This window comes from Chlorocebus sabaeus, chromosome 25, assembly GCF_047675955.1.
Source record: "Chlorocebus sabaeus isolate Y175 chromosome 25, mChlSab1.0.hap1, whole genome shotgun sequence".
Classification (NCBI taxonomy): domain Eukaryota; kingdom Metazoa; phylum Chordata; class Mammalia; order Primates; family Cercopithecidae; genus Chlorocebus; species Chlorocebus sabaeus.
This window is the reverse complement of record NC_132928.1, coordinates 46,861,762-46,889,398: the sequence shown is the minus strand read 5'-3', so window position 1 is coordinate 46,889,398 and position 27,637 is coordinate 46,861,762. Positions and strand designations below refer to the sequence as shown.

General features: G+C 37.6%; 1 protein-coding gene across 2 annotated transcripts in view; it reads left to right on the top strand.

Annotated features, from left to right (window-relative positions):
* The window catches only part of DHX9 (DExH-box helicase 9), a 48,168-nt gene that overhangs the window by 16,077 nt on the left and 4,454 nt on the right, over window positions 1–27,637 (top strand). The window contains exons 1-19 of one of the 2 annotated variants that reach the window (XM_073011695.1): window positions 1,185–1,292; window positions 2,117–2,163; window positions 3,962–4,098; window positions 4,409–4,498; window positions 4,586–4,747; window positions 4,892–4,969; window positions 5,845–6,036; window positions 12,420–12,561; window positions 12,936–13,018; window positions 17,826–17,982; window positions 20,314–20,414; window positions 21,523–21,736; window positions 21,920–22,014; window positions 22,284–22,357; window positions 23,498–23,650; window positions 24,725–24,885; window positions 25,958–26,069; window positions 26,720–26,881; window positions 26,976–27,103. In XM_073011695.1, coding sequence (XP_072867796.1) covers window positions 2,133–2,163; window positions 3,962–4,098; window positions 4,409–4,498; window positions 4,586–4,747; window positions 4,892–4,969; window positions 5,845–6,036; window positions 12,420–12,561; window positions 12,936–13,018; window positions 17,826–17,982; window positions 20,314–20,414; window positions 21,523–21,736; window positions 21,920–22,014; window positions 22,284–22,357; window positions 23,498–23,650; window positions 24,725–24,885; window positions 25,958–26,069; window positions 26,720–26,881; window positions 26,976–27,103 — 2,272 coding nt within the window. In that variant the 5' untranslated portion in view covers window positions 1,185–1,292; window positions 2,117–2,132. Of the gene's footprint in view, window positions 1–1,184; window positions 1,293–2,116; window positions 2,164–3,961; window positions 4,099–4,408; window positions 4,499–4,585; window positions 4,748–4,891; window positions 4,970–5,844; window positions 6,037–12,419; window positions 12,562–12,935; window positions 13,019–17,825; window positions 17,983–20,313; window positions 20,415–21,522; window positions 21,737–21,919; window positions 22,015–22,283; window positions 22,358–23,497; window positions 23,651–24,724; window positions 24,886–25,957; window positions 26,070–26,719; window positions 26,882–26,975; window positions 27,104–27,637 lie in introns of those variants that run through there. The other variant, XM_007989248.3, reaches the window with a different exon arrangement.

Here is a 27,637-nt window from a genome sequence, read left to right as displayed (position 1 = left end):
GAGATGCTCATTTGAATCTGAGAGGCAAAAGTCATAACCACAAGTGCTAGTTTGTCCCTAGTTGATTTAAAAACCAGCCAAAGGTGGTGATTTTTTTCACCTTGGTATTGTTAGAGGCCGTGACGATTTCTTTAATGGGTCAGGTTAGATACTTAAGTTTTGAGTCCCAGAAGTACATCGTATTGCATCTACATCCACATTTCACTTAAGCCTTGAAAACTGCCAGCTTTCTTAGGAGTCCTGTTGAAATTTAAGGGCTTATCTAAGTAAGGTCGAAAAGGAACAGCCTTGGTCTTCGTATGTGGGGTGTACTTTTTTACTGTTAAATGTATAAAACTGAATATAAAGGGAGGTCGTTTTAACAGTATGTTTCTCAGCCTGCTTGCTGTTCTTCCTGAGAGCATTCCAGGGTGTAGTAATTATTACTCCCAGGAAGGCTCATATGGATTAGACTTTTCTGGGGAGCGATGTATTTTTATTAGAAGGGAGGGGAGGTTGTAATGGAAACCTTTTTGAATGATTCAGTTTGCTGTCCGTACTTATGAAATAAATTATCCAAATATATTAAAAAATATTTTTATCGAAAATCAAAGTGTTCTCCCTTGGATGCATCTAGCGACCCTGAAATAATTATTATTAATACAAAATTTTGTCACTGATCAAAATGATATTTAGAGCATGGTTCCCCCTTCCTCCCACTGTTTTGTTCAATCCTGAATTCTCAAATATTTCTGGTGTCAGCCTTTTAAAACCCTCAGGTTGCAAAAGAGTGATACATTTGTTGATGATTTGTTTTCTTTCATATTTTGTCTTTCTGAACGGATTGGGCTTGGTAGCACTTGGTGACTTTAAGAACAATAAGATACCTAAGTGTGCCTGAAGCTCATCGTTGCAGACATTTTTTGTTATCAGTATCTTACCATAGATTTCTGATACAAAGCAGTGAAGAATTCAGGAAAAGACAATGTGGGAGGCACAGACAATTGGGGGAGCCAGGACAGCATTGCTCTTTGTATGTCCTTTTATTTAAAGGCATAACAGACAGCAACACCAGAGGTCTGTGTTCATACACACATGTGCTGCTGCTTAGGCTGAACTAAGCAATCACATGGGAAACTATTGTAAACTGATTTCTGGTGTCGCTGTTCCCCCTAGGTGGAGGAGAATGAGATTGAGTGCTGACTTTAAGCCTGGCTGAGAAACATACTGGCATCGATGTCATTAATGAAAGGGTGGATGTTGTTCCCCTGAAAGCCAGTGGCCTTTGACCCCTGAAGCCGCTGTGCCTGAAGGTCAGTTCACACGAGGTATAGGAAGGAGTCTTAACATTTATTTTTTTCTTAAGCCTCACCCAGCCTTTTATTCACACCACCAAGTCTAGGTTAGAATGTATCTGAGCAGTGAAGGGACCAGAATGCATAGTTTTCAAAGGGCAGTTTTTCCCTTACTAAAACCTAAATTCATTTTTTAGATTCTGCTAGCAGTTTTAGATGTAATGTTACAACATGTGTTTTATTCTCCAGGACCTGATTTAAATAAATGTGATAAAAATAGGCTAAGTTCTTTGTCATCCAGGGCTGCTTCCAACTGCAGGCAGATGTGAGAACTCTGCCTCAGGAGCCATTGATTATGCACAAAGTGTATGTGCATGTGTGTTTGCGTATATTAGCTTAATAGATCGCAGTCATTAATGAGTGGCCTATGCAAAGGAATCTTACAATAATATGAAATAACTGTAATGTAAAACATTTGGGGCCTGCTTTATTTCTTGGCTCCAAGCTAAGCGGAAAATTCCTTTTCATGGAATGTGTTGTAGCTCTTGAGACTCCAGCCTTTGGAATAAGAGTAAGTAAATATAAAATCTAATACCCTAACGTTTTCCTTTCATGAACAATTGGCTCATCAACTTTGATTATAGTTGTGTTATGCCATGTTGTATATTATATGAAGTTTATATACTTCATTTGTTCTAGGGTTGGGCAGAAATAAATGTTGGTAATTTTTTTTTTTTCTGTGATTTGCCTAAGCAGTTGGAAAGCCTGCCTGACTTGGGAGACCTGGATTTGCCAGTTTCTAACAGTGAAATTTCTAACCTTGCTTGTATATGTTGTTACAGGAGCTTTATTGCAGAAATGACCATTTATATCAAGCAGCTGGGCAGAAGTAAGTGTTACTGTTACCCAATATTCCAAGTCTTTGTATAGAGAAGGAATCTTCACATTTAAGTCTTGAGCCACATATACAGAAGCTGTATTATTGAAAGAGCACATGATATAAGATAGCATCTAGGGTATATTTTAGAATATTAGTAATTATAAATTAGAGGCAAAGTCTCCCAGCTTGCATGTGAAAACAGACCATGTTAGTGTAGTATTTCAAAGGTAAGACACAGTGAGATGATTAGGAGTCTGCCAGCGTCAAGGAATTTTAAACTTTTTTTTTTTTTTTTTTTTTGAGACGGAGTCTTTGCTCTGTCGCCCAGGCTGGAGTGCAGTGGCACGAACTCGGCTCACTACAAGCTCCGCCTCCCAGGTTTACGCCATTCTCCTGCCTCAGCCTCCCGAGTAGCTGGGACTACAGGCGCCTGCCACCTCGCCTGGCTAGTTTTTTGTATTTTTTAGTAGAGACGGGGTTTCACCGTGTTCGCCAGGATGGTCTCGATCTCCTGACCTTGTGATCCGCCCATCTCGGCCTCCCAAAGTGCTGGGATTACAGGTGTGAGCCACCGCGCCCGGCCTTAAACTTTTTTTTTTTGAAATGGAGTCTTGCTCTGTTGCCCAGGCTAGAGTGCAGTGGTGTGATCTCGGTTCACTGCAAGCTCCACCTCCCGGGTTCACCCCATTCTCCTGCCTCAGCCTCCCCAGTAGCTGGTACTACAGGCGCCAGTCACCACGCCCAGCTAATTATTTTGTATTTTTTAGTAGGGACAGGGTTTCATCATGTTAGCCAGATGGTCTCGATCTCCTGACCTTTTGATCCGCCTGCCTCAGCCTCCCAAAGTGCTGGGATTACAGGGGTGAGCCACTGCGCCTGGCCTTAAAACATTTTTTCATTTTTATATATAAAATGAGTTATTTTGTGTGGATGGGTAATACTAAGGGAGAGAGGATAAAGGCAGGCTAACTTATATCAGCTCACTTATCAAGGTTAATTTGGCTAGTTAGGCAGAAAGATATCTTTGTACCCCTTTGCTTTATATTCATCTCTCCTAAAGCTGAATGATACTGGAGGAGAGGAAACTTTCTATTAATATTTTCTTTAAGGATATGAGTAACTTAGCTTTAGTTTAATGCTGAAGTCAGCAAACTATATCCCTCTGGCCAAATCCAACGTACTGCCTGTTTTTATAAGAACTGTTTTATTGTGTAACATAGCTACACTCATATTTTAGACTTCACAGGTCACACATTGTTATTTTCGTTTTATTTTTACAACTCCTGAAAAACGTAAAGCCATTCCCAGGCCTGTGGTTTGTCAAACTCTGTTGTCAGTAACTGCTTTCACACATTAAAGGCAGAGTTGAGTAGTTGTGACAAGAGACTATATGGCCTGCAAAGCCTAAAATATTTATTATTTGACCCTTTATGGAAAAAGTTTCCCAAATCCTGGTCTAGTTAACCACTCTGGACCCAATTACTTTTGCTGGTTTATTTTTTACTCTTTGTCTTTTCAAACTATGTTTTCTTCCCCTATTTTAATGCCTGATGATCTTAACAGTGACAACTTTGTTGAAATAGGTTATTTGCTTTCATAATATTGATTTGTATGAGTCCTAGTATCGGCCTGTAACCAAAACAGTTGGTTATTTAGTTGCTAAGCTGTTGGGCAATTTCTTTTGTTTAGCTAGAACCCATGGCATACACTGTATTTGAGAGCTTCTTGTGTACATAAACCCATAGTTTCTTGTGATGTTTCTTCACTTAGGTGATTTCTTTCTGATAATCCTGACCTTACATTACAGGGATTTTTGCACGAGAACATGGATCAAATAAGAAACTGGCAGCACAATCCTGTGCCCTGTCACTTGTCAGACAACTCTACCATCTTGGAGTGGTTGAAGCTTACTCCGGACTTACAAAGAAGAAGGAAGGAGAGACAGTGAGTCTTTAGATTTAATAGACTTGTGAGATAGTGTAAGATTCAATTTAGCTCTTGTTTAGTATTTGGCTAAAGAAGTTTAATTTCAAGGAATCTTACCTCAGGGAATGAAAATGGTCCTGCTAATCATCTCTGTGTCTGGCATAATGTTCATAATAGGCAGTGAGTAAATAACCATTGAAGTAGTTCCTACACTAAAGGGAACTGACTGTTGGTTTAGGAATATTGTAGACTTAGTGTTGACTGTATAGTCTTAGCCCCATTGTAGTAGATTTGAGTAGTGTTGTTATGTGTGATCCTTTTTCCGTAGGTGGAGCCTTACAAAGTAAACCTCTCTCAAGATTTAGAGCATCAACTGCAAAACATCATTCAAGAGCTAAACCTTGAGATTTTGCCCCCGGTAAGCATAAAGCTATTTAGTTCACATTTGCGTAAAACACTCAGTAGACAAGCAAGTCATTTTTTTTTTTTTCTTCTTTTTTAAAAGCCTGAAGATCCTTCTGTGCCAGTTGCACTCAACATTGGCAAATTGGCTCACTTTGAACCATCTCAGCGACAAAACCAAGTGGGTGTGGTTCCTTGGTCACCTCCACAATCCAACTGGAATCCTTGGACTAGTAGCAACATTGATGAGGGGCCTCTGGCTTTTGTGAGTGCAATATTGTTTTTGAGATGAGACTCTTGTGTTTTACTCTTGACTATACTTCATTAGTATGTCTTAAGTAAAAAATGGATTTATTTTGAAGCCGAATTACATGCTTTTGTTTGACCATGTTGGCTTTTTGTTTTACAGGCTACTCCAGAGCAAATAAGCATGGACCTCAAGAATGAATTGATGTACCAGTTGGAACAGGATCATGATTTGCAAGCAGTAAGTCTGAATTATTTAGACATATAGTGCCCAGAGCTTCAGAACATTCTAGGTTTGGGTAAAAAGTCAAAGAATAATACATTTTGCCCTTTTTAGGAGGGCACATGAAAAGATATGTACCAAACTGCTTAATCCTAGTTACCCCAGAAGTTAGTTGCTGTGAGTTGAGGGCCTGGGAGATAATTTCACTTCTTAATGTAATTTAATAAAACTGGAGAGATTCAGGGCAGTAACTCCTTTTGTTGTTGGGTTTTTTGTTGTTGTTTGTCTTTGTGTTTTCCAAATAAAAAATTAAAATGTTAGAAGGAGTGCATGTGCGATGTTCAGGGACAATGAGAAAATTTAGTTTTTGGACAACACCAAAAGATACTTTCTTCAGAAGTTTAGTGGAAAGAAGTTCTATTAGAGAAATTTTTTTGGAAAAAAAAAAAAAAAACATTTTATCACTAAGCCAATGGAAATCTAAAAAAGAGATGGAAGTTTGGTTTTTTTGTTTGTTTGTTTGTTTGTTTTCTCGAGACAAAGTCTCACTCAGTTGCCCAGGCTGGAGTACAGTGGCATGATCTCGACTCGCTGTACCCTCCGCCTCCTGGGTTCAAGCCGTTCTGCCTCAGTCTCCCGAGTAGGTGGGATTACAGGCGCGCGCCACCACAGCTGGCTAATTTTTGTATTTTTAGTAGAGATGGGGTTTCACCATGTTGGCAAGACTGGTCTCGAACTCCTGACCTCATGATCCTCAGCCTCCCAAAGTGCTGGGATTGCAGGCGTGAGCCACTGCTGCCGACCTCTAGAGATGGAAGTTTTTTGAAGGATCAAGACAGTTGCTTCTAATGTGTTGGTAGAAATTTGACTAAAGTGTGACTTTTCTAATGCAGATCTTGCAGGAGAGAGAGTTACTGCCTGTGAAGAAATTTGAAAGTGAAATTCTGGAAGCAATCAGTCAAAATTCAGTTGTCATTATTAGAGGTGCTACTGGGTGTGGGAAAACCACACAGGTTCCCCAGTTCATTCTAGATGACTTTATCCAGAATGACCGAGCAGCAGAGTGTAACATTGTAGTAACTCAGGTAAGTAGTAGACCAACCATGAAATACCTGGAGACCAGACTATTTCTAATTCTTTCTTTAACTACTTTTTGTGATTATATAAGGTTATGAGAGTTAGTGTTGTGCCCTTGAAATTAAATTTAAAAAAAAAACAACAAACCATAAAAAGAACTTAAGTCTTTTTCTAATTTCTAGTATGCTACACTAGTAAGCAGAACTGGACTATGAGGGATTCTTTTTATCTGGGCTAAAGGGAGTCTCTGGGCCTAGAATCAGACTGTCAAGATTAAGAATTCTTTGTCCTAATGTTCATCCAAATCTTTATCATCTCTGTCTTACCACCTTGATATTGAATAAAAACCAGTAAAACAGGTAATGGTTAACTTATGCCATGTTCTATTTTAAGCAGTAGCTTTTAAGAAAAAACTCAATCGAAGTTCGTAATGACCCTAAGATGTAAGTACTATTTCACATAGTATTTGTCTTTCAGTAAATTAAGTCACAAAGAAGGTAAAATGCCCACGGTTAATACAGAAAGAGGTAGAACTAGGATTAAAAAACCAACCAATCTGCCTTTTAGGATTCTTCCTTTTAACTAACACTGTATTACCTTACCAGCAATGAGCAGTGCCTGCGAGTTTGTCCCAGTACTTAGGGAAGAACTGATTAGCTGTTCTCAGGTTAAAGCAGTTCCGTTGGCTCTACCCTGTACTTCAGGCACTTGGTGGGAGAGCATTGCAAATAGCCAGGTACTACCTCTCAGGTAGGCTTACATCTTGACTTAGAATTTTTTTTTCCCCCAGTGGGTTAATGTTGCTTAATCTGGGAAACATAATCAATTTTCAGAGGAGAGTTACGAACTTTGAAATAACAAAAAGTGCATGTTCATTTACATTTGCATGTATAAAGCATATATCTGAAGCTTTTTAACATTTCTGAAATTGAGATGCATTTTTATAATTAATATGTATGTTTTATATGAGAATTGGGTTTTCACCTGAAAAAAATTGCTGAAGGAATCACGTTGGCATCCTAAGGCTTATGATATCTTAGCCTTGAAAAAAATATGATAAATTCACGTTTTTCTGGGAAAGGATTCCTAGCTTTCTTGTTCACAAAATTTTCTTTGATTTCCCGACTCACCCCTAAAACTGGCTATGGATTTTTTGACTTACAGTGAAGGCCCGAGCCCCAGATATCATCACACTCCAATAAAAATTCTTATTCTCAATTCATCTTTCAAGAAGAACATTGTTCAAGAGTGTGCAGTTTTACAGAAGGGAAGCCTTGAGCTCAGCTCTGCTCTGCTCTTGCCCGCCTGTCCCCTCTCCTACCACTCTCCATTTCTAATCTCAAAAGCAGTTCCAGCATATAGCAGAAAGAAGTGCAGAATTTAACAGGCGAGCTGAAGACAGGCGTCTCAAGTTGTCTGCATGTCATAAATAGAGTAAAAATTCCTGCCCAAGTGAGAAGTGCTTTGTCTCACTGTCTTTTAAAATGTTCAGTGGCATGGAAATGTATTAGCAAACCTGTGTCTTCTGATTTGGGGTGAATTACTGTCATATTGCATCTACATTCTGTGACTTATGTTTTTGTCCTAGTGTTTGTCCCAAAGTCAGTCTCATACCTCTGAACTGTAACAAGTCTTGAAAATTTTAAAAACCTATATTGTGTCCTAATATGTACATAGTTTGAAAGTCTCAACTAAACATTTATAGTTCAGCCATGAAGGTACGGTAGGTCTAAGATTTAGTTAAACGCATTCAGATTCATCAGCACCTACCTATAATATGAAAAGTAGGCCTGGGCGTGCTGATTGGTTATTATAGAATACAGTTTTTTATTTTTGTTTTTAATATACTGTACTGTTGGCACAGTCTGAGATAGCAGTAGTTATTTTTGCAGTAATACCACTGTTGAATCATTTTTCCCTTATCTTACACTTGTAGCCATCTATAGGAAACCACATGAAGTCATCAGTTAAGTATTAGAAAGTTTTTTTATGTTCCTGATTTTAAGTGTATTATCTCAGTTCACAGAGCACAAGTTTAGAGTTACGGACTGGAGTATAACAGAATGAGTAGCTCAAACCATGACATCAGCCTTAGTGTAAATTCTCAACCAAACTCAGTGAATTCTCTCCTTCAGTCTATCCGTGCTCAAGCCACTTAAAACCTGTGGGCTATATGCAGAAAATTTTAAGTAGGAAATAGTTATCTTCTACCTTTAAAGTTGTTTGAAAGAGACGAATTTTAATTGTAGGATATAAATCAAGCATATTAAATTAATGTGATTTTATCAGTCCTGTACTTACTCCATAGTACCATCATTTCAGGATGTGAGCTGTTTTTTATACAAAATAAACTCAGAACCTTAGAAGATAGAGGTGATGAAGCCTGGTACATTTTGTAGTATCTAGTGCATTAGGAATCTTGACATTTTGTGGCAGCTTAGCCACATTACTGTGTATTTAACGTTCAAATGTGAAAAAGAGCACAGTTGGGACCTTTTAGAACTTCAGTTCTGAAAGATGGAAGAAATTGCTGCAGTTGTGGGTAAATGGCAAGAGGTGTACATCAAAGGTATGGATTCTAGAATACTACAAAATAACAATTTGGGAGATATCTCCAACCTCTTGTGGTATAGAAAGTGTTACCCAGTACCTGGTACATAGACATTTCAGTGAGTGCTTAGTACGTATTATTAGCGCTACTTCAGTTAAACCAGTCAGAAGTGTGAGGAAGAGGTTAGCACTTGGAATTACCTACTACTATGGCTGGACTCCAGGCAAGAGTAGTAAAATTCTAAAGAGAAAATGAGATAAGCAGATACATGCAATGAAAATTAAAAGAAAAGCACATATCTGGAGGACAGTTGGAACTATTCTTCCAACTTTCTGTTGGAAAAATACCTTTTGCTTTCATCAGTGGTACTAACTAGTCTCACTTTTGTCAATTCCTGTTTTATTTTTAGCATATTTAGTAATCCAAGTGTAACATAGTTAAAATAATAAAAGGTAAAGTAATTGGAAAAAGGATTATATTGGGAGTAAAGAAAATTTGAAGTCTTAAGTCATTTATGTGTCCTTAGGCAAAATCACCTCTTTGAGCTTGTGTTTTTAATCTACTAGAGTGCAGCAGGAAAAGATTTTACTAGTATTCTGAAGCATAAATAAGGCATATGCCACCCTGGTTTTTACTGTTATGTTACATAAATATGATTTCTAGATGTCTCTTTGTTCTTGATTCTTATTTATATTTGAGGAATATAGAATATGTGTATATTCTTATAATAGAAGTGGCCCTGCAGGTATAGATAGAACTTGTTTTACCTATGAGCCATGCCTTGTATTTATTCACTGTGGCAGAATATATAAAATAATTATTGAAGCACAGAAGATCATGGGAAAAGCAATAGATTATTTAAGGGATAAGGAGAGCATCTTTATACGCTGTAAGGTGGCATGCAGTCTGAGAAGTGTTTAAATATTCATTGATACTCTCAGGTTAAGCATTGTCATCCCACAAAAAATGCCTGTCCTGTGAATATTTCTAATGAGCTAAGAATTAATAATTAGAATTTTTTTATTGCTTTTTGTGTACTACAAGAGTAATACATACACCTTGGGGAAATTTTAAGAATAGAATAATTTTTTAAAAATCCAGGCCAGGCTTGGTGACTCACACCTGTAATTACAGCACTTTGAGAGTTCAAGACAGTTGGATTATTTGAGTGCAAGAGTTTAAGACCAGCCTGGGCAACATGGTGAAATTCCATCTCTACAAAAAATACAAAAATTAATTAGGCGTGATGGCTCCCCAGTGTAGTCCCAAGTACTTTGGAGGCTGAGGTGGGAGGATTGCTTGAACCTGGGAGTAATTTTTTGTTTCTTGAGAGACAGGGTCTTACTCTGTTGGGATTGCAGGGACACACCATCATTGCTTACTGCAACCTCAAACTCCTGGGTGGAGCAACCTGGCAGCCTCAGACTCTGGAGTAGCTGGGACTAGAGGCCTCTGTCACCAGACCTAGCTGATGTTTATTTTTGTAAAGATGATGTCTCACTGTGTTGCCCAGGCTGGTCTTGAACTCATTGCCTCCAGCATTCCTCCTGCCTTGGCCTCCCAAAATGTTGGAATTCACTGGCTATCTACTGCACCAGGCTTAAAGATGGTTTCTGATATTTTCATATGTATGCTGGGATGAACATACTTGTATACTCTTTAATTGGATTAAATTCCTAGACATAGAGTTGTTGGGTCAGAGGGTATGCATATTTTAACTTTTAAGCATTTTGCCACACTCCCCTCAAGAAAAATTACAGATTTCTAGTCAAATCAACGAGGGATGAAAAATTTCTCTTTTTAATATGTATTTTAAATGTTGTTTGTTTAAGTCAAGGTCTGTTGAGGAAACTGGAAGTTGGTAAATCAGAGAGGCATACAAAATACGGGAAAGAGATTGCGGAGTCATTTATTTCTTTGCTGTTGGAATAGTTGTCTTGAAATTAATGTTCTAGTCATACTTACAAATTTAGCAAAAAGTGCTTCTGATCATGGTTTACAGGCACTTCTTGTAATTAGTAATATGTGGTAATACAGGCACCTCCTGTGCTAGTATTTAAAACCTCTATCGTGGCTTCCTTGGGATTTAAGATGTTTGTGTTTTGTAGGTAGTTAAGAACTAAAATAGATAACTGCTTGAAAAACAGGCCATCTCCTGCGCATATTCAGTTTAGGAGTAATTTGGAAACCACAAGGATCGTAGACTTGAAAATAACCCCAAGGTGGCAAAGCCATCTCTGAGAACCAGTAGCCTGTGAACACAACACCTCAGAAGAGTCAAATATCCTAATATTTTAAGTCTTTCTGGAAGCTAGCTGTTAGTGGAAGTGTTAGAAGAGAGAAAAAGAAGAAAAACTATAGGAAAGACAGTAGTAGAAAAGGGGGATGATAGGTTGTAGAATGCAAGCAACTTTTTGAAAGTACGCAGAAAACTTGGTGGTTACATTTTATACCTTTAGTGAAATATCATTTTCACATTCCTTGACTCAAGTATGTAGGACTCTTTTGATGGAAAGATACAGAGCTCATACTTTCATGTAACACTATTTTTCAGGGTAACTGAGGTGCAGAGCACTGTGTATCTCATTTTGTTCTCACTAAATCTCTGGATGAAAGTACGTATATTTGATGTGTTGATATTTAAACAGCTGATCTGACTTACAGGAGTTGAACCTTCAGAACTTCGGTAATTTCTATGAAATATAGAGAAATTCAAGAAAATGGTGAAATAGCTGGAAAAATCCTTATCCATTGCTAAATAAGATTATTGAAAGGATTGTTTAGTACAAAGAAGATAGTGATCGGTAAAAGCTACCAAAATTCTACACAGTGTGTTCAACAAAGTAGCTTTCATTCTTCTATCTTTATGGGCAGGATAAATATGAGCCCGGTGATAGTATTCTTTTACATGTTACTAGCTTCATACCCTAATTAACTCTTGTGTTAGAATAGAAATTAAAATCATGTTTTATATTAAATATTACATCAGCCTCTGGTTTCCTAGTCATGTCCTAACGTGAGATATCAAATAGGTACTTAAGTAAGTATGAAACTCGGAAAAAGTTTTCTCAAGCAAGGAACTGAAATCTAGCCTGTCATCAGGAACTTTTAGACAGAATCAAACCCAAGGCAACTTAAAAGCATGCAGTATATAAATCTTCGTGTACCTCCGTAGCTATACATTAGGCATGTCCTGATAGTATCCACCAAGTAAAGATTGTTTTTGTACTTAGAAGACATGGAATACTTCAGAAGAGTTTTCATAAAAAGATCCAACACTTAATCTATAGCATTCCGCTTAGAGTTTTGCAGATTGATTGTTGGACATAGCAATACACAGTCAGTTTTTCCTGCTGTGTGACCTCATCAAAAACAGTGATTTCAGTTTCCTATCTCTAGCACCTTCTCTGGCACCTGATGCAAAAGTGCATTGAATGTTTGTTTGCTGAGTTAACTGAGCAGAAGGTGGTCACAGTACATATGGCAAATTGTTCACCTTCTTGATTCCCATAGGTCTCAGTTAAATAATTTTTTAAAACTGTGTTTTTAGTGTGGCAATCAGTTACAAAAGCAAACCCCCCTACGTATGCTGTGCCCTGTTACTGGAAAATCACTTTGAATACTATTTAAGAGTTGGAGAAAATGACAAGTTGTAGAATCATTTTATATACAAAATGAAAAACAACATTTAAGTTAGTCTGCCACAGAATCAAATAGTATTTTTTGTACATTTATTGTTTCTGTTAATTATTCAGCTGGATTACTACAATAATCCAAAAATGCTAATAAGTGTATCTAACTTTGTAGTTGTTAAGTCGCTTTACTTTTTTTCTGTCTCAGCCCAGAAGAATCAGTGCAGTGTCTGTGGCAGAGCGAGTTGCATTTGAAAGAGGAGAAGAGCCTGGAAAAAGCTGTGGCTACAGTGTTCGATTTGAGTCTATACTTCCTCGTCCTCATGCCAGTATAATGTTTTGTACTGTAGGTCAGTAATGTATTTTGATCTTTCATTTGAGGTCCATATTGTGGTGTTAGTGAAGAAAACTTGATAGCAAAACAGAATGACTGGAAAGAAATAATGAGCCAGTCTCAGATTTCTCGTTTAAATAAAACTTGGCAGTTTTTTCCTTCATGGAAAGTATAATATACCCATTAGATCTTGTAGCTTAGAGAAAATGAAATCATAAAATCATTGAAAAAAACTATTATTTCATAGTACATTATCACTTTTTAATAGTTTTAAGTGTAAATGTGATTGTTTTCTAAAATGATGCTGGGGTATCCTAGTTGAAATATAATTGTTCAGAGATTTGCTTCTTTGAACTTTTCTATAGTTTGTTGCTTGTTTTTCTTTTCAAGGTGTGCTCCTAAGAAAATTAGAAGCAGGCATTCGAGGAATCAGTCATGTAATTGTAGATGAAATACATGAAAGAGACATTAATGTAAGTAACTTGAGAGGTACAATAAGGTACTAATTCTGCTATTTCTAACAGAAATCAGTAGAATGTCTTTGCTTTATTTCCCCCGTTTTTATCATTATCAAAACCATGAACTTCAATCACTAAGATGTTGAAAATCCTTTTTTAGCGAGATTCTTCAATCTTTTTTTTTTTTTTTTTTTTTTTTTTTTTTTTTTTTTTTTTTTCTGTATTAAACTTTACACAAAGCATTCTGGAGGTGAAGACCTACATCGTAAAGTATAACTGCAGTAATAGCTGGCATAATTCAGCAATTGAACTAATGATTTATGACTAAATAGCTGATGGAATTTTTATGATTCGTTTTTCCTTGAATTGGAAGTTTATGATAGATTTTATAAGGGTTTTTTTTTTGTTTGTTTGTTTGTTTGTTTGTTTTTTGAGACAGATTCTCACTCTGTCACCCAGGCTGGAGTGCAGTGGCACGATCTCAGCTCACAGCAACCTCCGCCTCCCGCATTCAGGCAATTCTACCTCAGCCACCTGAGTAGCTGGGACACCATGCCTGATTGATTTTGGTATTTTCAGTCGAGACAGGGTTTCATCATGATGGTCAGGCTGGTATCGAACTCCTGACCTCAGGTGATCCCACCTGCCTTAGCCTCCCAAAATGCTGGGATTACAGGCATGAGCCATTGTACCTAGCCTATAATTAAGAGTCTTTTTAGATGCTTTCAGCTCTGATCTTTTCAGATGTTAATGAGAATCATGCCAAAATTAGGAAGAAACTAGAATTTATTTCCAACCCCTCTTCTGGTCCTTGGCAAAACCTGTGTAAAATCAACTTGCTATGCAATTAAGTGATATGAAACAATATCCAAGCCAAGTAATATAGTGTCTTTCTAAGATTTCAGTGCATGGGCAGCATGCTTATATAAACTGTCAACTGTGACTCAAAGCATTTCTTCTTTTTTTTTCTTCTCCCATCCCCCATCCTGAAGTTACCCAGGGGCTATCAGCCATACGTTCAGTCAATCATTAGCAAACACAAGACATAACTTCAGAGTTTCTAAGTATTTTAGGAGTTATATACCAGGAAAGGGGGTCAAAGACCAAATATATATTTCATAATATCACAAGTCATAAAATTGAATAGTACTCAGCAACAAAAAGAAATCAAGTACTGATTGGCCATCAGTATAGATAAATTTTAAAACATTCTAAAAGAAATAAGCTGGAGATAAGAATACTTACCATATAATTTTATGCATATGAAATTTTAGAAAAAAGCAAATCTGATCTGTGGTGACAAATCAGTAGTGTCCAGGGATTGGGAATTTCCCAATTTCAAGCATAACAGTCAAAAAAATTTAACTGTTATGCTTGAAATGTGACATTATTTGATGTACTTTCTATTTAATAAAATTTAAAATAAGGTTAATAAAAGGATTTGGATTTTAGATCTTATGATAATCTGTAACTTTTTTTTTTTTTTTTGGAGGCAGAGTCTCACCCTTACTACCCAGGCTAGAGGGCTAGAGTGCAATGGTGCGATCTCGGCTTGCTGCAACCTCTGCCTCCCAGGTTTAAGTGATTCTCCTTGCCTCAGCCTCTGAAGTACCTGGGATTACAGGTGCCTGCCACCAGGCCTGGCTAATTTTTTGTATTTTTAGTAGAGATAGGATTTCACCATGTTGGCCAGGCTGGTCTCAAACTCCTAACCTCAGGTGATCCACCCTCCTGACCTCAAAGCATTTCTTAAAAATTTCTCTTCTCACTTTTTTATCTGTTTTTGTTAAACATCTTGAGTTTTGGCAAAACTAAGCTAAAGCAAATAAGATGGGTTAATGTAGCTATGTTCTTAGGGTTTAAATTATTCCAAACCCTGGAATAATGTCATGGATTGTCCTTGGTATTTTTGTAAAACAGTAAGTGGTTTTGGTCAGCTTAAAAGACTTAGGATGTAAGTAAGTCTGGGCCAGGCCAGGTGACTCACGCCTGTAATCCTAGCACTTTGGGAGGCTGAGGTGAATGGGTCTCTCGAGGTCTGTGTACTATTCACAGTGAAACCTTGTCCAATCCAGTCCTGTCCAGTTTGGTCTGGTCTTGACCAGTCTTGTCTGGTCATTTCCAGTTCAGTCCAGTCCTAACCAGTCTTATCTGGTTCAGCCCAGTCTTGTCTGGTTTGGTCCGGTCTTGTCCAATCTGGTCCAGTCTTGTCTTGGAGTTTCACTCTTCTGCACAGGCTAGAGTAAAGTTGCTGCATCTCAGCTCACTGCAACCTCCACCCCCGAGTTCAAGCAGTTCTGCCTCAGCCTACGAGTAGCTGGGATTGTAGGCGCCTACCACCACACCTGGCTAATTTTTGTATTTTTAGTAGAGACGGGGTTTCACCATGTCCAAGCTGGACTCGAACTCCTGACCTCAGGTGATCCGCCTGCCTCGGCCTCCCAAAGTGCTGGGATTTACAGGTGTGAGCCACCGTGCCCCGCCTGCAGAAGCTTTTCACATTCTCTTTCAAGAATCTTACCTAGTTCTGTCACCTGACATAGAACACCCAAGTGCACTTATATACCAATTACTACAAATAATACAATTTAACAGTATGGCTGGATAAAAGGCAGTTGCATTTTTTATACTTACACAAATAGCTAGAATAAAACTAAAAAAAAAGAAAAATATCAGTGCAGTAGTCAAAGTTTTCAGTACCTAAGAATAAACAACAAAAACATGCAAGATCTCTACAAGAAAAATAAGTTTTATTACAGAACACTGAAAAAGAAAAGACCATGTTTATATATAGAAGGATTTAATAGCATATCAGTTATTTTCAAGTTGATTCACATTTTGAATGCAATTCTAATTAAAATCCCAGCAAGGTTTTCCATATAACTTGATGAGGTGATTATAAATACTTAAAAAGATAGATTTATGGCCACAAATAACCAGTACTTCTAAAGAAGAGCAGAATGGAGAATCTTTCCTTCCAGATAACAAGACTTGTTTTGCAGCTAAAATAATCGAGACAGTGAGGTACATGAGTTGACAAATGGGATAAGGCAGGGCACAAAAGCACATTGTATGTTGTATGTTACATGCAACGTTGTTAGGAGACGGTGGTGGCATGTCAGATCAGTGAGAAAGGGAATAAGCAATTAAGTAAATGGAACTGGAAACTAATGTTTATTTCAAAGTAGTTGAAATCGGTTCCCTACCTCATAACTAAGTACAAAAATCAACTCCATATAGATTGAGAACTTTAAATATGTTGACGTGAGTTTTTCAAACACTGAAGTAGAAAATACAAAAATATAAATAAGCGTCTAGACAGTACTGTCCAAAAGAAATATGTAAGCCACATAATTTAAATTTTTCTAATATGTTTAAAAAGGTGAAATTAAACATATTTAACCCAGAATATCTAAAATATTTACAACACGCAGTTAATTTTAAAAGTTACATTTGAGATATTTTGCATTCTTTTTCTTCATACGATGTCTTCAAAATTTGGTATGTGTTTTACATTTAGAGTACACCTCAATTCAGATTAATGCCACTGTATTGGGTAGCATAGTCTTAAACCTTCTGAAAGTATTGCTGAAAACATGAAATGCACTAACCTTGAAATAAAGATCAGCGTTTTCTTCTATATTAAAATTAAAGTCATTTGTTTAATCAGAAGATACTTTAAGGAAAACCACAAGCTCGAAGATTCCAATATGTTAGTATAGGAATATATAAGCAGCTTTTACAGATCAATAAGAAAAGTTTAAACAACTTAGTAGAAAAATGAGCAAAAATACAGGCAATTTATAGAAGAGGAAACATTTGGCTAATAAACATGGAGATAATCTTGTTGGGACTAATAGGAAAGTGTAGGTCTAGATCACAACAAATAGTTAAGCATTGTCTCCTTAAGTTCTTAGCAATGCTGTTGTATGTAAAAAAGGAAATCCCAACACAGCATAAAATATGCATTCCCATAAAGTAAGTAAAATTTAAAAATACAGTTGGCCGAGGCAGATGGATCACTTGAGGCCAGGAGTTGGAGACCAGCCTGGCCAATATGGCTTGGTTCACCGCAGCCTCTCCTTCCCGGGTTTAAGTGATTATCCTGCCTCAACCTCCCAAGTACCTGGGATTACAGGCATGTGCCACCACACTGGGCTAGTTTTGTATTTTTAGTAGAAACGGTTTCTCCATGTTGGTCAGGCTGGTCTCAAACTCCTGACCTCAGATGATCCACCTGCCTTGACCTCCCAAAATGCTGGGATTACAGGTGTGAGCCACCGAGCCCGGCCAATAGCACTCATTTCTAATCTCCACAACTGTTAGGCTTACAACTGTTCTTAAAAATTGCTGGCCGGGCGCGGTGGCTCATGCCTGTAATCCCAGCACCTTGGGAGGCTGAGACGGGCAGATCACGAGGTCAGGAGATCGAGACCATCCTGGCTAACACGTTGAAACCCCGTCTCTACTAAAATACAAAAATTAGCTGGGCGCGGTGGCGGGCGCCTGTAGTCCCAGCTATACGGGAGGCTGAGGCAGGAGAATGGCTTGAACCTGGGAGGCGGAGCTTGCAGTGAGTGGAGATGGCACCACTGCACTCCAGCCTGGGCAACAGAGCGAGACTCCGTCTCAAAAAAAATAAAAATCGTTACTGATATCTTAAAAATTGATAAAGGACCCACTGTGGTCCTTTATCTTGCACTTCTATGAGCCATCTAAGAAACTGAATTTAATTGATGTCTTGTGGCTGTATAACTCTTTCAGGCGTAGCTTGTTGCATAAACTTAATGTAATTTCAAACATTTTGTTTGTGTTTTAATAGACTGACTTCCTTCTGGTAGTACTGCGTGATGTGGTTCAGGCTTATCCTGAAGTTCGCATTGTTCTTATGTCTGCTACTATTGATACCAGCATGTTCTGTGAATATTTCTTCAATTGCCCCATCATTGAAGTTTATGGGAGGACTTACCCAGTTCAAGGTAATATTGTGGGGGCGGTATAGGAACGGCTTTTGTACAGTAGGGTTTGTATTTTCTTAATCCTGGAGACTGGAGGTATGATTTAAAGAATACTTAAAATACAGACCAAATTATAGTATCAAATGTATCATAGCATATTTGAGGAGTTTCTTATCTGTAATTTTTGTACAGTCTGAGAAATGAGACCAGGTTTCATTTACTACTTGAGTAGTTTGCATATCCACTAAGTTTCCAGGCCTTTACTTATGAAGCCAAACTTTTAAAAATTAAAATGTATGATCAAAGGGAAATCACTGTGGTGTATAGGTAATTATGGGAATTACTATTAAAAGTTTACGCAGCCAGGATCAAATTAAGAATCCTTTTTAGAGCCTGAGCAACTAGATTTTGAATTAGGATTAAGGGACTTATATCAAGGTTATGTGTTTCTGATAAGTGAGAGTTATTGAGTATCTTTTTGTTTTTCTGAGACAGGGTCTCACTCTGTCGCCCAGACTAGAGTGTAGTGATGCAGTGGCTCACTGCAACATCTGACTCCCAGGCTCAACCAATCTCCCATCTCAGCTTCCTGAGTACCTGGGACTACCGGTGCACACCGCCACGCCTGGCTAATTTCTGTATATTTTGTAGAGACAAGGTCTCACCATGTTGCCCAAGCTGGTCTCAAAGTTATGAACTCAGGCATTCAGGCAGTCAGCCTGCCTCAGCCTCCCAAAGTGCTGGGATTACAGTCTAGAGCCACTGCGCCCAGCCTTCCTTACTATCTTTAGGAGTTGTTATCACAGTTTTCTAGGATGAGTCATCTGGTAGCTGTGGGGGAATAAAAAGAATTATGGCACATTCTAATTGAGGGCATGAAAATAAGAGAGAAACAGTGTAGATAGATATGAAGTGATGTTATGGCTAAGCCAGTGTAATTCACTGGGGTGCAGGTTAATTCTAAAGCCGCTGAATATGTGTACTGGAATTGACATACAAGTAAATGAATGGCAAGTGGTGGGAGCTCAGTTTCTTACTACTAGAAAGAGAAGAATAAGTGGGATTGCCAGAACAAACCATATGGTACTGGATTATACTCAAGGAGATCGGTATGAACTGTGTTTAGCTAAATGGAGATACAAGTGGATAGATACAGAAATAATTACAGGTAGATGTGGATACATGTGTTAGTATACATACACATTTTTTCCTAGCTCTGTGTGCTGAGTGGGAGTAGAAGCAGTGACACCCAATAGATAGGGATATGCCCCACATCCAGATTTTGTTTTTAATGCCCTTCTCCAGTTAAAGGAACCAGAGAAATGGCTGCTTCTAGGATGAAACAATATATATGAAAATGAGCCTGGAACATCTTGTCCCTTAAAATAAGGAAGTACCTAAAAGCCCATAACGATGGGGATAAGGAGACACAGGAGCCAACTTGAAAGAGCTCCCAATGGCCAAAGCTGGAACAGTTTGAGGAAAAAAAATAACATGGTATTAGTTTACCAAAACATAAAATACGTATGTGTCTATACTGCTATTTAAATAAGTGGTTTAATAAAAAGAATAGCGACAAGTGTCTCTTACAAAATAATTTTAAATAATGTATGTAAATGGTCTCCCCACTTTTCAAACAAGTGGGCCTGAACTACCTAAGCCTTGAGTGGGCTGCGTTTAATAACTTCTAAAGAGTACAGTGTGGGAAGAAGGGAAAATGAATAACTTTACGGCAGAGAAACTTGGCAGGCAGTACCACAGGTGATCAGGTTTTAACATCATGAGGAGTAAGTCATATTGATAAGATGTGCCCTTAAATATTACGTGATGAGAATGACACTTTGGGAGTCTTGGATATAGAGGATGTTTCGATTATAAAGACATTCTGGGGCCATCTGAGAATCTCGGGCATAATTGATCAACAGATCTTCCAGTCGTTGCATTGAGATCCTTCTTCAGATTAACTAGAAGCCGTTTTGTGTGTGCCTACTGATAGAGGAAGGATGGACTATGGTATATTGTATTGAAGTTACTTCTTTCATGTATAACTCCCACACAATGGAAGTGTATAGATAAATGTTTGGTTGAATGTTATACACAGAGGATACCCCAACTGGCTCTGTGGGAACATGTATAAAAGATACCTCACCCTCCTTCAGTGTCTAAGAGAGGGAAACACTGAATTTGATTAGGAAAATAAGGTTATTGCTACTGGAATTTTTTGGCATTTGTGAAGAATCAGACTGGAGGGGGATATTAAAGTAGTTTTGAGCTGTAAATTAGCAAATGAATTTGAGTCTGCCCCATTGTGTAAGTTGATAGTACTTAACCTGACTGGATTGTCCCTGGCAGAATATTTTCTGGAAGACTGCATTCAGATGACCCACTTTGTTCCTCCACCAAAAGACAAGAAGAAGAAGGATAAGGATGAAGATGGTGGTGAGGATGATGATGTAAGTGAATTTCATGAAGAATTTCCATTATGGGCAAGTTGTCAATGCAGAGAAAAAATGAGTTAATATAACATGCAGTGTATTAGCATTACAGAAAACTTTTTAAAAAACTCTAATGTCTGCCTTTGGATTAATTGATGTATTTTACTGCAAAAAATTCCAGGTTCAGTGACAAGCTGTTTTCTGTCACGAGTTAAATTATTTCTGGCGTAAAGGTCAAAAGAAAAAGAAGAAAGAATATGATGTTTAAAGGCCAGGCATGATTAGAGACAACACTATTGTATAAGGTTTTGCTACTCAAAGTGTTTTCAGTAGGCTGCAGCACCTGGGAAACTGGTAGAAAGGCAGAATCCCGTGCCCCACCCTAGATCTACTGAATCAGAATCTACAGTTTAACAAGATCCCCAAGTGATCTGTATATACAATAAAGTTTAAGAGACAGCAGCTATAGCTTTAGCTACAGGAGACTGGAGATGACATTATCAGGTGGACGGAGTATTAAATCAGGGAGCAATGAGGGATTTCCTAGGAGAAACAGGAAAGACTTACTTTGTAGTGTTTGAGAGTTGGACAAATGATAGTATAAAAATGAATTATCTGGAAATATAGACTGAGCCAGCCAGCAATACAGAATTTGCTAGAAAACCTAAGATTATATCTTTTTAATCAAAAGATCTGAAGATGTAAATGAACAGCAGATTAGAAAATTTAGCAGGAAAAAAACAATTGTAACAACTTTCTCAACTTGTTTTATCATTGATTCTAATGTAAACGTTTTGGAGAATACCACATTATTTCAGTAATAGTGAAAAAGAAATATACTTGGTAGAAGGCTCCATGAGAGGTTTGAGTCAAATTTAAAAGTTTGTGCTTGAGTTTTAGTCCTATCCTGTGAGAAGTACTAGTTAGTAGAAAAGTTCGGTATATTGATTTAAGCTCTATGTTTTTGGAAATTAAATTTCTTCTGTATTCTGTAGTGTGTGACTAGTCAACTAGAATAAATAATGACATTATAAGTCATTAGAGTCAGTGGAAGAAATCTAGAAGACTTATCTCATGAGCTGTAGTAACTGAGACAGTCCAAAATATGTCTCTCCATTTTTTACAGGCAAATTGCAACTTGATCTGTGGTGATGAATATGGTCCAGAAACAAGGTTGAGCATGTCTCAATTGAACGAAAAGGAAACTCCTTTTGAACTCATCGAAGCTCTACTTAAGTACATTGAAACCCTTAATGTTCCCGGAGCTGTGTTGGTTTTTTTGCCTGGCTGGAATTTGATTTATACTATGCAGAAGCATTTGGAAATGAATCCACATTTTGGTATGAATCTTTGAATTCTCATGTATTTGAGAGTGAAAATGAATGTTTTTGCTAGTGCCTTAGCCAGTATGTGAAAACAAAATTTTGTGTTGTCTCTACCTTTGAATAAAAGTATGTATAATGGAGAGCTGTTTGAAACCAGCTCCTGTTTTTAGTCCCTGATTGTTCTGTATTGTTATATAGGAAGCCATCGGTATCAGATTCTACCTCTGCATTCTCAGATTCCTCGAGAGGAACAGCGCAAAGTGTTTGATCCAGTACCAGTTGGAGTAACCAAGGTAAATATTAAACATTACAGTGATGGGACTGGAAGTGAGGTAGATAATAAACAAATGTTACAGGCCTTCAGAGAGCTAACCAAAAAATTGTAACCCATCTAAATTGAGGAAGAAAAAAGGAGTCTTCTCTTTCTGAGCTTAGTAGATGGTTCATTAATCAGTTATTGGGTGATCTTTTTAGGACTTCTGTAATTTTCTTGTCATTTGTTACATAAGGAAATCGGTCCTTTCAAGTGTATAATAAGAATGTAATTTTTCTTTCTTCACAGGTTATTTTGTCCACAAATATTGCTGAAACAAGCATTACCATAAACGATGTTGTTTATGTCATTGACTCCTGCAAGTAAGTTACTGGGAAACTTATTTGCCTGTTCCAGTATTACCAACTGGAAACTTCTTACCAGTTAACAGAATCAAAAACACGTTATTTTTAAACTCCTGTGTTCTCATATCTCCAAAATTATTGTGCATCTATATAGCATTATAGGTAATTGATAATTAAGAGTAGTTACTTGTGTTGATTACTGCAAATCAGTTATGGTAGAAAGTGACAAAGCTTGAAACTGTAACTGATGATTACTTCTCATTGCTCTTGGCTGCTGGTGTTTCGCTTATTTCCCATTGGGTATTTCCATTGATCTCTGCCATACTATAGCATGCTATTTGATCAATAAAGATAACCAGTGTTTAGCACATGACAAATATCCTACCTTGAAGGACCCTCCTTTATGGATTAAAGGTCTTCATTTTGGTATGAGATGAGCCTGGAAAATATGCCAGGAGGCATTCTGTGTAGATACAGGAATTACATGGTAATTGATCAATTGAAAGGACAAAAACGTTGAAACTTGGTTATATCTGGCCAACTTGTGCCCCATGACTTCTCTGTATAATTCCTTAGTGTGTCCTGACAATGAAAACAATTTGCTGCCAACATCCGTTTTAGGAAATGTTGAATAGCATTCTGTGCCAGTCCCAGTAGTTTAGTGGCAGCTGTCTCTGTATGTGACGTTGAAGGAATCTGAGGTTGCTTGGGGGTTCAGAAGGACCACACAGTCATCACTACATATAGATATCCTGAAAGTTACACTAAACTTTGGAATAGAGATGACTTAAATAATTACTTTATTTTGTGTATGTGCCATATTCCATTTAAATGCTTTGCATCTGTTAATTTACTTAACGTTTACAAAAAAAACAAAAACAAAAAAAACAACTCTTACAAGGTAGGTAGTGGCATAGAAAGTTTGGCCAAGGCAGTTCAGCTGGTAAGTGGCAGGTGGATGTTACATTGCGTTTCAGTAGGTTGACAACTGGGAGTGTGCAGTCAAATTGATAATTTTTACTTGTGCCATTCATGAATAGACATCACAAGTAGGCATGACTTTAACTACATAGTGGAAAGGATTCACTACTTAGTGGATATGTAATAGTTATTGATAATACACATGAGTCTTAGAATTAACCGGTCTTTCCTATGTAGGCAGAAAGTGAAACTCTTCACTGCTCACAACAATATGACCAACTATGCTACAGTATGGGCATCAAAAACAAACCTTGAGCAGCGGAAAGGGCGAGCTGGCCGAGTACGGCCTGGATTCTGCTTTCACCTGTGCAGCCGAGCTCGTTTTGAGAGGTAAGACCAATTCTTGACCTTTAGTAAGGGAATTTTGTTCTGTTCTCTGTAGGGACAGACATATGCAGTTATGTAAACCTGCGAATTTAAGCTGATCTAAGTTTTGCCAGCCATGTTGGAATCAGGTGTAAATGTTTCTTAAGAATCTTCATCATGAATCATTTATAGAGAATAAGCCAGAATTAGAAATATGGAGACCTAAATTTTAATATTATTTGTGTCTAATATGTTGTATAACACTAAGTGGTTACTCCTTAAGCCTGAGTTTTCCTCATTCTATACAATACTAAGTTACTTAATCTCTCTTGTTTCCTCAGTTGTAAAAAGAATATGGTAAATAATGACTAACCCATAGGATTAGTATAAGAAATGAGTTAATAATGTAAAATACTTTGAACAGTGTCTGGCACATCATGATCTCCCAATAAGTGTTTGCTATTGTTAATTTATACAGGTCAAATATCTCTTTTAAAACTGAAATACTTGGGACCAGAAGTGGATTTTGATTTATTTGTAATATTTGCTTTGTATTTGCCAGTTTGGCATCCCTAATCTGAAAACATGAAATCCAAAACGCTCTAGTGAGCATTTCCTTTAAGTGTCATGTCAGAAGTCAAAAAGTTTTGGATTTTAAAGAGTTACATCTGTAAGAGCCTTTCTAGTGGCACTAAAATTACATGAACTAGGAAGGTGGGAGGTTGTAGAGAAATGTTAGTATGAGTTATCCTACAAAAAGTGGTGTTGTCGTTTTTAACCCATGTTTGTCAACAGGCAAGGCCTGAAGAGACCATGGGTAGAGCTAATAGCATTCGAGATTTTGGATAATTTTTTCATTTTTATTCTCAGCTGGAAAGGCCATCAAGCTGTGAGGATAGGTCAGAAACCACTGTGCAACCAGATTAAATTTTGTCAACAGTGTGTATAGTGAATGATAAAAGGTTCGATGGTAATTGTAAAATAAAAGGATGAGGAAAGGGCAGCTCTATGCCTGATTACCTTGCTGCAAAAAGTTTATTAAACTAACATCTGTGTATACACAAGGAGGATGGTTATTTTATGCTTGTTTTCTCTCAGACTTGAAACCCACATGACACCAGAGATGTTCCGAACACCATTGCATGAAATTGCTCTTAGCATAAAACTTCTGCGTCTGGGAGGAATTGGCCAATTTCTGGCCAAAGCAATTGAACCTCCCCCTTTGGATGCTGTGATTGAAGCAGAACACACTCTTAGAGGTACTTAACAAATACAAACCTACTTGACACAGATATTAATCATACCCCCTGTCTTATCCTGGCAGATAACACAACAAATGAATCAAGATGTAGTCAACAGGGCCGTAATAATAATAGTAAGGCCTCCAGTCTTACCTTAGGTACTTAATATAGTCCCTGTTCTAATGAGCAGTGAGAGGGAAGAAAGGGACAGTGAGTGTTACTTTACAAAAGAAAACTTAAAAAGGCATCTCTTAACTGTGTACTAAAGATCAGAACATAACTTAGGATACCCACAGAATTTCATATGAATCTCTTAGAACTTTTTTGAGACAGAATCTCGCTCCATTGCCCAGGCTGGAGTGCAGTGGCGTGGTCTCAGCTCACTGCAACCTCCACCTCCCAGGTTCAGGCCATTCTTCTGCCTCAACCTCCCGAGTAGCTGAGACTACAGGCATACACCACCACACCTGGCAAATTTTTGTATTTTTAGTAGAGACGGGGTTTCACCATGTTGACCAGGCTGGTCTGAAACTCCCTACCTCAAGTGATCCACCCACCTCAGCCTCCCAAAGTTGCTGGGATTACAGGCGTGAGCCACGTCCAGCCTGGAACATTTATGTTTTCTTGCTAAAGTTGTTTTATTAGAAGCAGTGAAAATTAAGGGCATTGGAGCTAGATCTAAATTTGAATTTTGAATCTAGCATTTATCTGCTATGTAACTTCAGAATTTTCTCCAGATTTTATTTTTTTTCAAAAACATTAACAGTTGAGTGTCAGACTTCTTATGGCATATAGAAACTTATGCTGCTATTATAGTTAATACTGTATTTATAGATTTAATATGAATTGTATTTGTTTTTATAACCTGCAGGATGTAGTTGTAGTACCTTCCTTATGTTGAGTGCTCCAGATTTTGATTTTGTTCTATTTTTGAGTAAAGAGAATTGTTGGCTATAGAGATGGTACTAGCAGTTGGCTTGACAAAAGAGGAAGTCTAAACTCTCTTAACCTTAATTTAGAAAGTAATGTTTTGTCTGCCTAAAATTAGTGTTCCATTTGTTTCTACTCACAAAAATCTATTTCCCCACAGAGCTTGATGCATTAGATGCCAATGATGAGTTGACTCCTTTGGGACGAATCCTGGCTAAACTCCCCATTGAGCCTCGTTTTGGGAAAATGATGATAATGGGGTGTATTTTCTAGTAAGTGCTTTGTTTTATTTCTCTTCATTAAGTGGTAGAATAATTTCTGAATCTTCTTCTCCCTGTAAAAGCAGTATTGGCTCAGACAAAAAAATCCTGAATGTTCTTAAGGGAAGTGACATACTTAAATATTGAGAGAAGTATAACACGAAAAAAATGTACAGTTCCAGTAGATGGATATCTGGGCCCAACATGGGGAAACAGGCACTAATTTCTCATAAGTAAAAAGTAAGCAGGCCAGGCAATGTGGCTCACACCTTTAATCCTAGCACTTTGGGAGGCCGGGGTGGGAGGGTCCCTCGTTATTAATAGTTGGTTTTGAAAGAGCAGCATCAGGAAAAGAGGTTTATTTTATCAGAAAATGTTGAAGATTAAAGAGATTTGGTATGATGGGGAAGAGAGAATATTAAAGGAAAAATATACTTGGTCATAATTATGGTAAGTACGTGACCATTGGAATGTCAGCGCACCTTTTTTTTTTCCTCTCTGATTCTGAAGAGAGCAACTGTAAAGTTGTTAAGCCAGTTTCATTGCAAATAAAAGTAGAATCACAGGCATAAAGACTGCAACCCACAGTCGACAGTACTACCTGAGCTGCTGGCAGCAATATTGTGATCTAGTCTGAATTTAACTGTCTTTGTGTATTTCAGCGTGGGAGATGCTATCTGTACCATTGCTGCTGCTACCTGCTTTCCAGAGCCTTTCATCAATGAAGGAAAGCGGCTGGGCTATATCCATCGAAATTTTGCTGGAAACAGATTTTCTGATCACGTAGCCCTTTTATCAGTATTCCAAGCCTGGGATGATGCTAGGTATGAGTAAGATTTGGGTGAGCTGTCTGTAGTTTCTCATTTGTATTTAGTTCTCGGGTCTTAGAGAATGATTTCTCATACCGATTTATTTTAGAATGGGTGGAGAAGAAGCAGAGATACGTTTTTGTGAGCACAAAAGACTTAATATGGCTACACTAAGAATGACTTGGGAAGCCAAAGTTCAACTCAAAGAGATTTTGATTAATTCTGGGTTTCCAGAAGGTAAGACTCCCATTCTTAAGATATCTTTAAAGTGACATTTATATAGTACATGCACATTGACAGCAAAGTGTAGTTTAGCTTCAAATTTTAGACCCTATGATTTTTATATATTCCCAACTGTTTCTTAGTTCTCATGGATACTGGTCCAGCTCCCAGAATGAGTACTTTGCTGATAACCTTATAGTGGTTTGCAAAGTAATTGATTAGCATTTAGACTTGAATTAAATTCTACCACATTAAATTTTAAATGGCTTTAATTTATACTTTCGGTGTACAGATGATTAGAGGACCTTATGACATCTAACGTAGAAAAAAACCAACTCGTGTCTTAATATAAAGATGAACTATAGTACTTTTCTTTTGCAACTAGATTATAAAATAGAGAATTATCTCCTAAAACATTGAGAACTGGAATGCAAAACCAGAGATAAGACTGTTGAGAGACAGAAGGTAGTTGGGCAAGATGGTAAATTTTTAACGGCTGTGATTAGAATAACCTAACAGAGTAGTGAGTGGTTCTCTTCTGTCATGAGC